This window comes from Bufo bufo, chromosome 7, assembly GCF_905171765.1.
Source record: "Bufo bufo chromosome 7, aBufBuf1.1, whole genome shotgun sequence".
Classification (NCBI taxonomy): Eukaryota; Metazoa; Chordata; class Amphibia; order Anura; family Bufonidae; genus Bufo; species Bufo bufo.
This window is the reverse complement of record NC_053395.1, coordinates 160,295,343-160,312,653: the sequence shown is the minus strand read 5'-3', so window position 1 is coordinate 160,312,653 and position 17,311 is coordinate 160,295,343. Positions and strand designations below refer to the sequence as shown.

Here is a 17,311-nt window from a genome sequence, read left to right as displayed (position 1 = left end):
TATTCAAAAGGTACATCTACCCATCAAAGCCTGCTCTCTGTTAAAGGGGTTGTCTCATCATGGACAATGGGGGGCATATCGCTAGGCTATGCCCCCAGCCTTAGAGTGGCGGGTCCCACCGTTGGGATCCGCGCCTATAAATCGAGACTGGAGCCCCGCAAGTCAAGGAGGGTGCAGCCGCCCTCCATTCATTTTCTATGGGGCCGGCGAAAATAGCCGAGTACTGGCTCGGCAATTTTCGTCGGCCCCATAGAAATGAATGGGAGCAGCACATGCGCGGTACGCTCCCATTCATTTCTATGGGGAGCCGGCTTGGTTGTGGCCCGGACCGGAGTCCTGCAGCCACCACCTTGCGGGGCTCTGTTCTCAATTCAGATACAGAGAATAGATTGTGGAACTACATACAACTCAATTAGCTAATATACCACCAAACATACACTTTATATGGTCATTAAACTCAAACTCCATCTTGCCTACATCCGGTACCTGCATTAGCGTAAACAAATGTTGCCTGTAATCCATCATTTCCAGCTTGGCAGAAGTTGTCCTTAGTGTAGTGAGTATACCGTATATAAGAGGAAATCGAGGAAAAACCTCTTGTTACAGAGGGTACAGTATGAACCCACTGGACAAACTAACCGGTTTCAGTTTGGCCTAGTCCTAAGGACGTTATCCTGGCAATCACCTGCTTTTCACCCTGTAACCCTAATACAGGGATCTGGACATCACTGCAGGAATACGTCGACCGTTCAAGAAGCAAGAAGCATGGGAAGAAATTTGCAAGGAACTTTTTCCAACCGCTTGGGAGAGTAGTCAACGCCACAGTCGGCAAGTAAAGTGGACAATCTAAACGTGTTTGATCCTACCTGTCCTCCCTAGTCTAGCACATGGCATACATCATCTTTTTCAAGATTGTATAGTTTGGTAATTGTTTTTTTTGTATGTTTATTAAAAGTTAAAGAAGTAAAGAGTCACTGGAGGAGCTGCCGGGACAGTACCGGAAACAAATACATCAGCAATGCTGCAGTGGGTCCGGGGCAAGTTTGAAAAGGCACTATTGTTTTTCAGAGCAACTTATGTTCCTGCGCCCGTTAATAGAGCAGCGTCTGTAAGTACATTATAACGACTACATGTTTATCCATACACACTGTATGTTTACTATGTGCGTAATGTCATTTGTACCAATGTGTAAATTAGAAATGTCATAGTAGACAATAGCAACCAATCCGATTCCTCCTTATATTTGCATAAGAAGTTAAAAAATATTCCAAGTGGAATCTGAATTTTTGCAAAGGCCAGCTATACGACTTCTAATTTCCATAATGTATCTACATGACCACATATGTAATATGTTGGTTAGTTTAAACCTGACCTGTCACCACTCCTGACATGGCTTTTTAAATAGCTTTATGTATTCCCCATATAACAATTCAGGAGCATCTATTCTTATGACCATTTATGTAGTGGCGTTCCATTATTATTCCTGCTAGAAGTTACAATTGAATTGCTATTAGACTTTAATAATATAAGGGTACAGAGGGGTGTTAACAAGTTGTACCTGCACTCACTCATTCTATCCAATCAGTGCAGCCATGTTTAGGAGGGCAGGTACACCCCCCCCCCCCCCCCCCCCAACTTGTTAACTACCCCTCTGTACCTTTTTAAAACAGAAGGCTAATAGCAAATCATTCATAAGTTCGACTTTATAATTAATAAAAGGAATGGCACAACATTGAGCCATAACAATAGATGTTCCAGAAATGTTATTACATTGGTACGGTAATACATGAAGTAAATAAATTACATGTCAGGTCACGTTTAAAATAGTATTATGTAAAAAAATTATTTTGATGAGGATAGTAATATAATAAAAATTTGTTTAGGACAGGCATGCTCAACCTGCGGCCCTCCAGATGTTGCAAAACTACAACTCCCATCATTCCCTGACAGCCTACAGAAGGGCATCATGGGAGTTATAGTTTTACAACAGCTGGAGGGCCGCAGGTTGAGCATCCCTGGTTTAGAACATATTGGTGGGTTCATATATTAATGTACATGTTATGTTTCAATATTTTAGAACGGAGGACAACCTTGAGGAGGAGGCTGAACAGAGTGATTCACGGCAGTCAAGAACCTCCTGCCTCTCAAGCTATGGAAGAAACTGCTGAAGGGACCAGCAGTTCGTCCACCTCTCAGCCCCCACTGTGCCCCAACCCCCCACCCCCAGTTTGGCATTACCAGGCCACCGACGCAGACAAATCCCTCCTGTTGAGGCTGGGACAAATAGCCAAGTTTTGGACAATTTGTCTCCAGCCTGGCAGGAGGATCATTTCGATTAGTTTGCGCGCAGTCTTGCACCGTTTTTGAGGAACCTGCCTCCAGAACAAGTGCCGAGAACCGAAGCGACTCTTGACATCGTTCTGGAGGCAGCCACTCCGCCTAATGAGCCTACAGAAGTCTTCCTCGCACCGGAAAATTAGCGCAGCCATGGGTACATGTCTGGCCCCCGGAAAGGCCAAATTTCCCAAATGCCACAGGGGCCCCACAGTTGCCTCCCACAAGGGAATTTTATGGGCAACATAGTCGCCCATATGCCCAGTATCATGGCGACATGCCATATGGCCAGCCTGGCCCCTTCACATCCCAATCTGCCCCATCTTACCACTCTGGACCACCTTCACAACCCTCTTACCCTGGGCCCCAGTTTCAGGGTCCAACGGGGTCACCGAGACGTTTTTTTAATTTGTAATTTTTTTGTTTTAACATTGTTTTTCAAGCATTTCCTTGTTTCCTGTCTATTATATACATTGAATTCATATATTTATGTAGCACAAACACATAGAAAACATTAATAATTTTAAACGTTTATTAGACATTTACATAACCTACATACACGTAAATAGAAATCATTTACACACAAATCTAAAAACTTAGTTATAAACAATTTACTAACGTAATTTTACATTTGTTTTCATAATACATATCTCCATAAAAAAAAAAAGGTACAACAACTACCGTAGTTAATGTCCATTATGAACACAATAGTATAGACAATACATATTGAGTTTACTGACATGACATGTAATGATAGGTATTAGTAATTGATAATGAGTAGTGTTGAGCAAGCATGCTTGGCACATGGTGGTATTACAGCAATTGGCTGGCTGGAACAAGTCATCGGGTGCTATATAGCACCCGATGACTCATGTTCGGCTCATTTTTAGTCAGGGAGAGCTGCGCTTCAGAAGGGACAGAGTGTAGGGAGTCTGATCGCAATCAATTTAGTAGAAAAACACTTCACAGACCCAAAAGACCTTTTAGGCTACTTTCACACTTGCGTTCAGAGCGGGTCCGTCTGGTAACTTCACAGACGGATCCGCTCCTATAATGCAAACGCTTAGATCCGTTCAGAACGGATACGTTTGCATTACAATGAAAAAAAAAAAAAATGAATTTTATTTTTTTTTTGTTCATGATAATGCAAACAGATCCGTTTTGACTTTGCATTGAAAGTCAATGGGGGACGGATCCGTTTGAAAATTGAGCCATACTGTGTCATCTTCAAACGGATCCGTCCCCATTGACTTACATTGTAAGTCTGGACGGATCCGTTTGCCTCCGCACGGCCAGGCGGACACCCGAACGCTGCAAGCTGCGTTCAGGGGTCCGCCTGCTGAGCGGAGCGGAGGACAAACGGAGCCAAACTGATGCATTCTGAGCGGATCCGCATCCACTCAGAATGCATTAGGGCTGGACGGATGCGTTCGGGGCCGCTTGTGAGAGCCTTCAAACGGAACTCACAAGCGGAGCCCCGAACGCTAGTGTGAAAGTAGCCTTAAAAAGGACTATTGTGTGTGGTGGCAGGCTGGCAGTATTTTATAGCTACAGCACAATAAAAAAAATTTCCCATCATTTTCAATAATTTTACTATAGAGGGTGTCTGCAGTGACTAGAGACATCTGTCCAATACCTTCTGTGTGTCAGGGCCAGAGACTGGAGAAATAGAACTGAAAACTATTTTTCTTTTTCCATACTTTTACGTACTTTTTCCATATAGTGTGCTTGCTGTGAACGGTGACATCCGTGCCACATCTTGTGTGTCAAGTGAGCATATAACATTTAAATATGCGCAAGGCGAGCAGTAAGGGAAGTGGCCGTGATGCTGATTGTTCACGCAGAGGCCGTGGCCCTGGGCGCGTTGAAACTGTGCCTGCTGCCAAAGCACAAGAAAAACAATCATCCATGATACATGATACCTAGCGTCATGTCCCAGTTTGCAGGGCGACGCAGGCCAAAACTCTTGAAGTCAGCCCAGTGCGACCAGGTGGTCAGTTGGATTGCAGCAGAGAATGCTTCCAGCCGGTTAAGCACCACGCTGTCTTCCACCAAGTCCAGTCTCAGTAGCCAAGAGTCTGGTCAACAGAATCCTCTCCCTGATCCCTCAGGTCCTGGTTCCTTCATCTAACATCGGACGTTGACCAACATCACAACCGCGGCCTGGACACGAGCACCCCGCCATCTTGGATTATTCCTTACAAAAACGTTATCTTTTACTGAACTATACCACAGTAATTCTGAAAATTATAGACAGACATTCTATTCCCTTCCACCTCTTACCCATTTCTATCCAACTAAATCTGTTCGACTGGCAGGTATAATTTATCGGTCAGTTTTAATGTATATATTTTGGGTGTATAGGTTTTAGAATAAAACTAACGATTGCATCGTTCCAGTTTTGCCCTTGTTAATTGATTATCTGGTTTATGCTAAGAACCCTGTCCTCAGAAGAGACATACTACTGCATGGTCTTATTTTTAATAAATTATTAATTGGTTAGCTAGGTTGCAAATAACAGTTTCTTCCCTTTAGTATTAGCTAGCCGGGGTCTCTTTGCCCCGATTCAATAGGAAGAGTGGTGGCAGCAAAATAATCTGATTTCCAGCGTGAAATTGATCATTTTATTTTTCCGATTGTATCATGTATGGGCACACCAACCAATCTTAAACGTCTACGGTGCTCAGTGGATTCACCTCCAGAAGTCTCTAGTGGACGAGACCTGTATGGCAACTGTGGCATAGTACGACGGGATTGGCGGGTGGTTTGTCACAGATGCCTCCTGCACTGCACCTGGAACTTCACAAGCACCATCAGCGACCACATCCACTTCCCTGTCCCAGCGTCCAAATGTCCTTACCCCAGGCATTTGAACGCAATCGCAAATACCCAGCCACCCACAGGCCATAGCACTAAATGCGCACCTTTCAAAATGACTGGCCCTGGAAATGCTGCCAGTTAGGCTTGTGGACACCGAGGCCTTCCGCAGCCTGATGTCGGCGCCCGTCCCGCAGTACTCTGTCCCCAGCTGCCACCATTTTTCGAGGTGTGCAGTGCTAGCCTTACACCAACATGTGTGTCGTGATCAGTCACACGTGCCCTGACCAACACAGTTACTGGGAAGGTCCACTTAACCACGGACACATGGACAAGTGCATTTGGCCAGGGACGCTACATTGCCCTAACGGCACACTGGGTGAACATTGTGGAGGCTGGGAGTGAGTTGTACCCTGGGATGGCACAGGGGCTACCGAGGCAGAGGATTGCGGGCACTAATTCCAATCAGAGTTTCCGCCAGTACCTACATTAGTGGCTCCAACCCTTACTTCTCCTCCTCCACTTGGTGGGGTCTGATAATGGCCGTAACTTGGTGGCGGCTTTGGAGCTCGGCAAGCTCAGACACATCCCATGCCTAGCTCACGTCTTAAACTTAGTGGTTCAGCGGTTTCTCAAAACCTACCCCAATTTGCCTAAGCTACTGGTGAAGGTGCGCCGCGTGTGTGCACATTTTGACAAGTCATCGACAGCTTTAGCTGGTCTGTCAACACTGCAGCAGCGCTTTAACTTACCAGCTCACCGGCTGTTGTGCAACGTGAGCACATGCTGGAACTCCAAATTTCACATGTTGGCCAGGCTATGTGAGCAGCAGAGGAATACCAGCTGCTACATGGTAGTCGCCTTTCCAGTCAGCTTCTGCTAATCAGAAGCGAGGAGTGTGCATGGATGTCTGACCTCTGAGGTTTTAAGAAACTTTGAGGAATCAAACACAGATGGTGAGCGGCGATAACACCATTATCAGCGTAACCACCCCACTTCTGTGTCTACTCAAACGCTCGCTGCTCAAAAAAGGACGACGCTTTGCATGTGGAAGAGGTGGAAATGGCGGAAGACAATACACAGAGTGATAGCCAGACCACCCTACGTCAGTCTTCTCAGCGTGAATTGGACGATGAAAAGGAGGACCAGGAGACGGTTGCCTCCGCTACAGTGGGTAGTACCCAAGGAAGTTTAATTCCATCTGTTAAGCGTGGGTGGGCAGAAGAGGAGGAAGAGGATGAGGAGATTGAGAGTGATCCTCCTGATGACGACAGCGAAGTCTTGCCTGTTGGTACTCTGGCACACATGGCTGACTTCATGTTAGGTTGCCTTTCCCGCGAACCACGCGTTATACGCATTTTAGACAACACGGATTACTGGGTGTTCACCCTTCTCGACCCCTGCTACAAAAAGAACTTCTCACCTCTCATTCCTCAGGTGGAGAGGATGAGCAAAAACGGTGCTATAACAGAATGGCAGTGTTGAAAAATTGCTCCAAAGTTGATAGGGCAGACATCCATTGGATCATCGCCGTCACTGGGCAATTGCCCAGAGGTTATCTAGGGTCACAAATGCGGCAGCAGGCCCTCGCACCTAAGGTTTTAAATGGTCAGATAAGCAGGCCCTTGCTTTATATGTAACAAAGCGTGTTTTGGAGTGCCGGTTCCTTGTAATTTTTGGCAGCCCTTTCACTTTATATACAAGTAAATATACAGGAAATGTTTTTTAACAATATTTCCTGTTTCCGAACCATTTTGGTGGGCGTTTCCATAAATTTCTGACCTTTTCCTATGAACCAGGCATCCTCCCCTCTTCAGAGCAGGGGGTACCTGGTTTAATGCTCGGGTTCTCCCATTGACTTCCATTATACTCTGGTGCTCTGTAGAGCACCCCGATGTGTTCGGCCAGAGCACTTTGGTGCTCGAGCACTAACGAGGCCAACTACTAAGTCATTCATTATTATGGTGATACAGGCATACATTTAAATAGTGCTTACATTTTATATTTATAGTAATGACATTACTACAGATTTCACATATCTATTTTAATACACAGATTGGTTCAGTTTTGTTTCACGCGCGTTAAACGCATGCAATCCGCATGTCACCCGCGTGGGAAAAACGCAACGCAATCGCATACAAAACCGACAGCACTTGCAAACAAAACACACCGCATCAGGACCAAATCCGATACGCTCGTGTGAAATAGGCCTTAAGGCGAACCTTAGGTTTAAATAATAAACCATGTTCTTGTTTTGACAGAGAAACCTTAACCACTACACCCAATCTTAGGAGATCCTGGATTCCTTCCCAGACCTACCTTAAGAGCAATTTTGATTTGTGGCTTGTAATACGGAATAGACTTGGGGAAGGAGACGAAAATTCTATTTTGCACCCTTCTCTTACAAGGTTTAGGAAAAAAAATAAATCTTTTGGCGTTTAGGACCCTGTGGACCCAGATTCGCCTCTCTTCTTTAAGCCAAAGAAGATTTTACTTCTTTATGTATCATAGTGCTGAACTCTTCTATAATGGACGGTTGCTCTTCTCTTACGATATTTGAAATACACTTTTTGCAGAGTTTTTTTAGTATACTGATCAGGCAATTTCTTATAGCAGTGTATGCAATTGATACTCTTTTTGGGCTTCTTCTAAGCCTCTTTAGAGACATATCGGTAAGAGAGCAACTCCATCATTGCAAGGATATACATACACATATACACACCTGCAGCAGTACAGGTGTGTACACATAAACCAATGTGGTACATATCAATGAGAATTCTGGCTTTGAAAAAGACTTTACAGTGTGTTGCACCAGAGCGTCAACTCTTTAGTCTCCCGCATTTTAGGGCCCGACATCTCACTCACCAGACCTCAGAACAGAAGCTACGTGGCTTTCCCGCGGTCCTTTTTTTAAAAACACCGGCCCTGTAACTCCCACACAAGTCCCCAAACCCAGAAGTGACGTCAGACGCCTGTGACTCATGCGCCATTCACGTCCTCACGCCAGCTTGTCCCACCAGGCGAAAGGAGGCGGAGGCAGCATCAGGGTAGGCATCCGATCTACAGAATACGTGACCCTTCCGTCTACCTGCCCAGCATAGGTAAGAACCGCCAGCAAGCAGGGTACCCCCAGGGGATCTAGGAGACCTCCAAGGGAAGCTCTAAACCGCTGATGCCGTATCCTGGTAAAACAAAAAAGAAATCAAAAGTTCCTCTTCACCTCCCTGACAGGCAGAGAGGCCTTCCTCTGTCCTGGCCACTGTAGGGGCAGGAAAACACTGGTGAATGGTGGTGGGAGGGGGCAATTTAATCTCCCTCTGTTTCCTGCCCCTACAAAGGTCGGGGTCAATCTCCAGTTGTTGCCATAATGAAGATGAAATGGAAAATGATGTTTTATTATATGCAAATGAGGCTCTAGGAGCAATGGGGGTGTTGCCGTTACACTCAGAAGCTCAGCAATCTCTGCAACTGTCGCATCCTCTCCATTTTGATTGTGAAAATGTGATCATGCCCACCCCGACTTTTCCCAAAGTGCAGAGAGGACGTGGCAGTTGCATAAAGGGCAGGTGTAATAGCAACACCCCCATTGCTCCTAGAAGCATCAAAAAGAATAATGGCATGCCCATGTAGCTCTTCCTAATTTCCTGTGAGGTTATGGCCATGGACGTTCCAAAGAGCAACAGGGGTAGTGATAGGGGAGTGTCTATTTCACTTGCTTGGTGGGAGGAGCTATGAACTAGCTGAGTGTTGAGGGATGGTGCTGGAGATGTGACAGAGGAAGGAGTAGTGCATCATGGGTTTGGTTGGATACAGCAACAGGAAGTGCTACATACAGGATGGAAACCAGAGGGATTTGTCTACATAATGAAAAGAGATCAGGAGTCCAAATTGGAAAAAAAAAGCATGGGAAAGATGTACATGAAATCAGCAACTACATGAGCATCTGTTAAAAACCATAGTAAAGTAAATTTCATGCTCCGATGCACTTTATTGTCCTGCATTGTATAGTGCAGGGCAAGGGCTTTTTTGTTTACATTGCACACTGCTCGGCGGAGGTTTCCGCTTAGCAGTGTTGCCGGTAATGCCAGTCACCAACCTTATGGACAAGCATAAGGGATATGTTAGGTTTGACCAACACTATTTGCTCCTGTGAGTCTCACACACCTCTACAGCGAATACACACCCTCGTCCAGAGCAGGGAACAGTTTAAAGAAAGAGTCACTGTACTTTCACTTAGAGAATTGTGTAACTAGTAAATTTCTAAATCATTTTTTCTAAAACTCTCTACCTGCATCCACCCAACAAAAAAAAAAGAAGTAAGGTCATGGCCACTAGGGGTCTCACTCCTGCCTACGTTGCAGTCCACTGCCTGTTGTCAGGCAAGATCCATCCCTAGTAACAGACTCAGAAGACAGCTCACAGGAAATGGGGGTGTTAGAGCTAGCCAAATCCTGAGCCTGATAAAACAACTGCTTCTACACTGCTTTTGAAGATTATAGGAACCTCCTGCCTTTCTGTAAGTGTGACCTCCCCCTCCTTATCTGCTCTGTGTGCTCCGGACCTGAAAACAAACATAATGGGAAGTAAGGGAAAGGATGTCACAGCAGTACAGTGCTGGCTGATTTCACAGAAGGGAAATGCCACTGCTTCTGAGTGAAATGTATCTAGCTGTGCAGCTGAAACAGGGAATAGTATGGCTTAACAAGACTTCAGCAAAGTCCAAAAACACCCGCTCCTTCACAGTTATGATTGTACAAAGAAGCACAGCCTTTATGCAAACTATTTTTAAAAACTCTGGAGCACCTTAAGAGCAGCACAGTAATTTATGAAGATGTCATGATTGAAGCAAATGCAAAACATACTGGTCCTCACTATTACAGGGACACTGAATCATGTGAAAAAGAACATTTGTCTGCCCTTAGAAGATCATGTAACTCCATAAAATGTAGATCCAAGCTGAAAAAAACTAAAACCCTGGGCATCTGACAGTACAACATCCTTTGTTCTGTCTTTTTAAGGACATAAGGTCTTGTGACTGCTGTATCCAGATTAGAATACAGATGGGACAAGTTTACAATGAAAGCCATCTCCATAGTAAAATATGACATTGGAATAAAAAGCTTTTCCAATAAAGCCAAAATAATCTGATTTACAGGAACTGGCCAGTGACAGCTGTCTGTCGTGTCTCACGTTCCTATTATTATGGTCATTAGTGGCGGCTATGACACAATATTTGAATACATTTGTATTCACTCTTGAATTATGGTAACTGTACAAGTCTATCCGATCATTTTACTGTCTATCCCTGCTCTGAAGCAGGAGCATTCTCAGAGCTGACATTGGGCGCCATGAGGGCATGGAAAGCCGATGCATGCAGACAATGCTATAACGAAGCGGTTTTGAATACCATAGTTGAATAACGTTATTGATTACCCCATAACAGTTCTCCTAAACTGACAAAGGAAGATGTAATACAAGGTAAGAGGCCATGATGAATATTTAGTTACTCTCATTTACTGTATGCCTAGTCATCTATTTCTCTCACAATGCTCTGTCAGCATCTCGTGTTCATCTTTAGCTTCTTCTTCCTTCTGCTGAAGCATTTTGTCCTGCAGGCGATGCGTCCTTGAAATAAGAGTGTCTGCTCCAGAGTAAATGCACAATTGAGAATGCATCACCATGCACAATTTATAATCCTATAAAACACTCTGCGACAAGGCTTCAACTGGCCGTCTGGCCCTGATAAATCTGGTGGAGATCCAGACTCTCACCACGGAGAGGTGGGGAGAGAAGAATTCATCTACTTTTGCCAAAATATGAAATGAGCCCAGCAACCTGGAATCGCACCAACGATGGCGAGACTCCTTCGTCCTAAATGTGATGTGCCCTCTAAACCTAAAACCAGACGGTGGAGAAGATACTGAAACAGCGGTAGCCTGCTCTGCCCACACTTTTCCCTTTGTCAAGGTTTGCAATATTATGTAGAACCGTGTCTCCAATCTCAGCGAATATAACCTTCCATAATAAAAAGATAATTAAAGCGTGCAGCAATCACAATAAATAAAATAAAACCAATTTACAGCAATGCTAACCTTTTAACAAACCTTTTATTTGAGTCAACAAAACAATTAAGCTTCTTTCTATCAGCAGTTTTGGAAGAAAAAAAAAAAGAAATATAAACCGGTCATAGGGTGTTAATAAAACGAGTTTGTCATTTGCCGTCACAAAGGATTATCTTTGGAAAAAAAGTGCAGAACAGCATTACCATAAGAGTATTTGTTGAAATTATTTTATATATATATATATATATATATATATATATATATATATATATATATATATACATACACACACACACACACACACACACACACATACACACACACTTACCTAAAGAATTATTAGGAACACCTGTTCCATTTCTCATTAATGCAATTATCTAGTCAACCAATCACATGGCAGTTGCTTCAATGCATTTAGGGCTGTGGTCCTGGTCAAGACAATCTCCTGAACTCCAAACTGAATGTCAGAATGGGAAAGAAAGGTGATATAAGCAATTTTGAGCGCGGCATGGTTGTTGGTGCCAGACGGGCCGGTCTGAGTATTTCACAATCTGCTCAGTTACTGGGATTTTCACGCACAACCATTTCTAGGGTTTACAAAGAATGGTGTGAAAAGGGAAAAACAGCCAGTATGCGGCAGTCCTGTGGGCAAAAATGCCTTGTGGATGCTAGAGGTCAGAGGAGAATGGGCCGACTGATTCAAGCTGATAGAAGAGCAACGTTGACTGAAATAACCACTCGTTACAACCGAGGTATGCAGCAAAGCATTTGTGAAGCCACAACACGCACAACCTTGAGGCGGATGGGCTACAACAGCAGAAGACCCCACCGGGTACCACTCATCTCCACTACAAATAGGAAAAAGAGGCTACAATTTGCACAAGCTCACCAAAATTGGACTGTTGAAGACTGGAAAAATGTTGCCTGGTCTGATGAGTCTGATTTCTGTTGAGACATTCAAATGGTAGAGTCCGAATTTGGCGTAAACAGAAATGAGAACATGTATCCATCCTCTGGTGGCTACTTCCAGCAGGATAATGCACCATGTCACAAAGCTCGAATCATTTCAAATTGGTTTCTTGAACATGACAATGAGTTCACTGTACTAAAATGGCCCCCACAATCACCAGATCTCAACCCAATAGAGCATCTTTGGGATGTGGTGGAACGGGAGCTTTGTGCCCTGGATGTGCATCCCTCAAATCTCCATCAACTGCAAGATGCCATCCTATCAATATGGGCCAACATTTCTAAAGAATGCTATCAGCCCCTTGTTGAATCAATGCCACATAGAATTAAGGCAGTTCTGAAGGCAAAAGGGGGGTCCAACACCGTATTAGTATGGTGTTCTTAATAATTCTTTAGGTCCACTTCTCAGTTCCCATGCTTCCTGGCTGATGTTTTGGTCACTTTTGAATGCTGGCGGTGCTTGCACTCTAGAGGTAGCATGAGATGGAGTCTACAACCCACACAAGTGGCTCAGGTAGTGCAGCTTATCCAGGATGGCACATCAATGCGAGCTGTGGCAAGAAAGTTTGCTGTGTCTGTCAGCGTAGTGTCCAGAGCATGGAGGCGCTACCAGGAGACAGGCCAGTACATCAGGAGACGTGGAAGAGGCCATAGGAGGGCAACAACCCAGCAGCAGGACCGCTACCTCCGCCTTTGTGCAAGGAGGAACAGGAGAAGCACTGCCAGAGCCCTGCAAAATGACCTCCAGCAGGCCACAAATGTGCATGTGTCTGCTCAAACGGTCAGAAACAGACTCCATGAGGGTGATATGAGGGCCCGACGTCCACAGGTGGGGGGTGTGCTTACAGCCCAACACCGTGCAAGACGTTTGGCATTCGGCAGAGAACACCAAGATTGGCAAATTCGCCACTGGCGCCCTGTGCTCTTCACAGATGAAAGCAGGTTCACACTGAGCATATGTGACAGAGTCTGGAGACGCCGTGGAGAACGTTCCGCTGCCTGCAACATCCTCCAGCATGACCGGTTTGGCATTGGGTCAGTAATGGTGTGGGGTGGCATTTCTTTGGAGGGCCGCACAGCCCTCCATGTGCTCGCCAGAGGTAGCCTGACTGCCATTAGGTACCGAGATGAGATCCTCAGACCCCTTATGAGACCATATGCTGGTGCGGTTGGCCCTGGGTTCCTCCTAATGCAAGACAATGCTAGACCTCATGTGGCTGGAGTGTGTGTCAGCAGTTCCTGCAAGACGAAGGCATTGATGCTATGGACTGGCCCGCCCGTTCCCCAGACCTGAATCCAATTGAGCACATCTGGGACATCATGTCTCGCTCTATCCACCAACGTCACGTTGCACCACAGACTGTCCAGGAGTTGGCAGATGCTTTGGTCTGGGAGAAGATCCCTCAGGAGACCGTCCGCCACCTCATCAGGAACATGCACAGGCGTTGTAGGGAGGTCATACAGGCACGTGGAGGCCACACACACTACTGAGCCTCATTTTGACTTGTTTTAAGGACATTACATCAAAGTTGGATCAGCCTGTAGTGTGTTTTTCCACTTTAATTTTGAGTGTGACTCCAAATCCAGACCTCCATGGGCTGAAAAATTTGATTTCCATTTTTTTATTTTTGTGTGATTTTGTTGTCAGCACATTCAACTATGTAAAGAACAAAGTATTTCAGAAGAATATTTAATTAATTCAGATCTAGGATGTTATTTTTGTGTTTCCTTTATTTTTTTGAGCAGTGTATATATATAGTACAGACCAAAAGTTTGGACACACCTTCTCATTCAAAGAGTTTTCTTTATTTTCATGACTATGAAAATTGTAGATTCACACTGAAGGCATCAAAACTATGAATTAATACATGTGGAATTATATACATAACAAACAAGTGTGAAACAACTGAAAATATGTCATATTCTAGGTTCTTCAAAGTAGCCACCTTTTGCTTTGATTACTGCTTTGGCATTCTCTTGATGAGCTTCAAGAGGTAGTCCCCTGAAATGGTTTTCACTTCACAGGTGTGCCCTGTCAGGTTTAATAAGTGGGATTTCTTGCCTTATAAATGGGGTTGGGACCATCAGTTGCGTTGAGGAGAAGTCAGGTGGATACACAGCTGATAGACTGCTACTGAATAGACTGTTAGAATTTGTATTATGGCAAGAAAAAAGCAGCTAAGTAAAGAAAAACGAGTGGCCATCATTACTTTAAGAAATGAAGGTCAGTCAGTCAGCCGAAAAATTGGGAAAACTTTGAAAGTAAGGGCTATTTGACCATGAAGGAGAGTGATGGGATGCTGCGCCAGATGACCTGGCCTCCACAGTCACCGGACCTGAACCCAATCGAGATGGTTTGGGGTGAGCTGGACCGCAGAGTGAAGGCAAAAGGGCCAACAAGTGCTAAGCATTTCTGGGAACTCCTTTAAGACTGTTGGAAGACCATTTCAGGGGACTACCTCTTGAAGCTCATCAAGAGAATGCCAAGAGTGTGCAAAGCAGTAATCAAAGCAAAAGGTGGCTACTTTGAACAACCTAGAATATGACATTTTCTTTTAGGGGTGCACCGAAATTCCGGCGGCCGAAAATATCGGCCGTAAATGGGCCTAATCCGTTTCGGCCGATATTTGTACATATCGGCAGAAAATATGGGGTTTGGGATTTGTCACCCGCGCCGGGCGGGCGGTTTACTTTAAGTCACTGCATCTTTATTTTACCTTACAATCGTGACGCTCCAGTAACAACTCTGCAGGCAGAGCGGAGGGCGGCGTAACGTCACTTACTCACGTGACGCGCCTGCTCCGCCTCCTTCATTCATAAAGTGGGCGGAGCAGGTGCGTCACGTGAGTAAGTGACGTTACGCCGCCCTCCGCTCTGCCTGCAGAGTTGTTACTGGAGCGTCACGATTGTAAGGTAAAATAAAGATGCAGTGAGTGATTAGTCTGCTGTGAGCAGCAGGGCCGGGGCTGTTATGGGTAGGGGGATCGGTCTATGGCACTGCTATGGGGAGGGGGGATCTGTGCACTGTTATGGGGAAAGGGATCTGTGCACTGTTATGGGGAAAGGGATCTGTGCACTGTTATGACCATAACAGTGCACATATCCCCCCCACCATAACAGCGCCACCCACAGATGAATTTCATTCATAAAAAAGAATTAATAAAATCATTAAAAAAAAAAAAAAGTATTTGGGCAAAAAGGCAGTTTCGGTTTTCAGTCAAGGGCATCCTGAATTTTCGGTTTCGGACCAGAATTTTCATTTTGGTGCAATATATATATATATATATATATTTTAAGGTGTATAACAGGAGGGGGAAAAAATTAAAATAAATAAATGCACAGTAACTGATCTACTGCATGTAAAAGTGCACTTAAAGGGAATAAGACACCAGCGACCTCCCCATCCAACTGTTTGCAGAGACACATAGCGGTGGTTCACCTGATTAAAACACCGGTTTTCTTTAGTTGATCTGAGGCTTCGTTCCCAAGCTATGACACTTTCTCCTTATATGCAAATTAGGCCTTTAGTGCAATGCGGGCATCCCCATTGCTCGTGTTGCACCCAAGCTCCACTTATTTGTGTGGTCAGCCCCTCCCTGGCTGCTTTGATTGACAGGGCCAGGCAGTGGTAAAGCAGTGAGGAGGGGCTGGCCACAGAAAGGACTGGAGCTTGGGTGCACTGATTGGTAGCGGTCCAACTGTTGGGACCCCCTCCCTTAGTCACAAGAATGGTAGTCCAATGCCACACATTTGAATTGAGCAGTGGTTGAGCATTTACACCACCGCTCCATTCAAAGCCAACGAGACTGCCAAAGATAGCAGAGGACATCAATCAGATATCTCCAGCAGTCCCATTGAGTTTTTAATGGAGTGACAGTGCACATGCTTAACTGCTGTTCTGTTCAAACAGAGGACACAGAATCCATGTTCTAAAAATTTGTGGGGGTCTAAGTGCTTGGGCCCCCACCAATCAGATACTATCCTGTGGAACTGCTGCAGGAGCAAAGATGCGGGGTGTCAGACCCCGCTGATCAGATAGTGATATGTTATCCTGAGGATAGTTCATCACCTGCAAAAACCTGGACAACAACTATAAAAAGGATAGGACTATCTAAGTCCAGGAAAAGCCTTTAAAACAGATGTTGTTGGGCATTTACTGGATCAACAGAATCCCCTCCTAGTAAAAATGGTCAACAACAGAGGAGTACAGCCATCTACTTGTCCTAACCACGTTTTAGGGCCTTCGCAGCACAACCTTGTTGGGTTTTACATGGAAGGAATTTTAAAAAAAAAAAAAAAAAAAAGGAGTACTATTTAAGAATGTATATTTATAGGCCTCTAAAATACTTCACGTAAAAACAGAAAGAAAAAAAAAAAATGATGGATGACAATCTGCAATGTCTTTTATGTAAGAACAGTTTTCATGATCATGAAACCAACAAATCATGTCCTGTAATAAGGATAGAAGGAAGGATGCATTGTGCAGAACAAAAAAATAAATAAAATAGCGGTGTGGCACAAACTACTTCCTGGAGCAGAATTAACATATCCAAAGTAGTCGCACATGCATGCAACAATGTCATACGGATAACGAAATACTGACCTGGACATCCTCAGCCTGTTCTTGAGCAGTCCGCACTGCCCTCAAAAGATCTTCATCCCCATCCGTCAGACTAAAGTCATCATCAGCTGGGATCTGTAAAATTAATAGCAGGCACTATTTTATTAAGTCCATTACATTCTATTGTACATCTGCTTGATATCAGTTGATACTCCCAGTCTTCCTTAGGATGGATGTCCTGGATGTTTTAAACATCCAGGAATATTGTCCAAAAATCACTCCCGACAGCCAGATGCATGGAAATGGTCCTACAAACCTTCCATGGATCATACATTTCTCTAGTTAGGGCAGTGATCCTCAACACCAGGCCTCAGGGCCCACCTGCGGGTCACGATTTAAAAATATCCCACAGAATGAATACTTGTGGTAAGTCCTGATGCATTGACACTAATTATTTCACCTGCTCAATACTAAGGAAATCCTGAAAACATGACGGCTAGGTGGGCCCCGAGGTCCAGAGTTGATAAACACTGAGTTAGGGGATGCAGGATGGGCATTACTCCACAGA

At 44.7% G+C, this 17,311-nt stretch overlaps 1 protein-coding gene across 1 annotated transcript in view; it reads right to left on the bottom strand.

Moving 5' to 3' along the window:
• SPAG16 (sperm associated antigen 16) overlaps positions 1-17,311 on the bottom strand; it is a 1,151,519-nt gene that overhangs the window by 1,118,935 nt on the left and 15,273 nt on the right. The window contains exon 3 of the mRNA XM_040440778.1: positions 16,786-16,878. Coding sequence (XP_040296712.1) covers positions 16,786-16,878 — 93 coding nt within the window. The remainder of the gene's footprint in view (positions 1-16,785; positions 16,879-17,311) is intronic.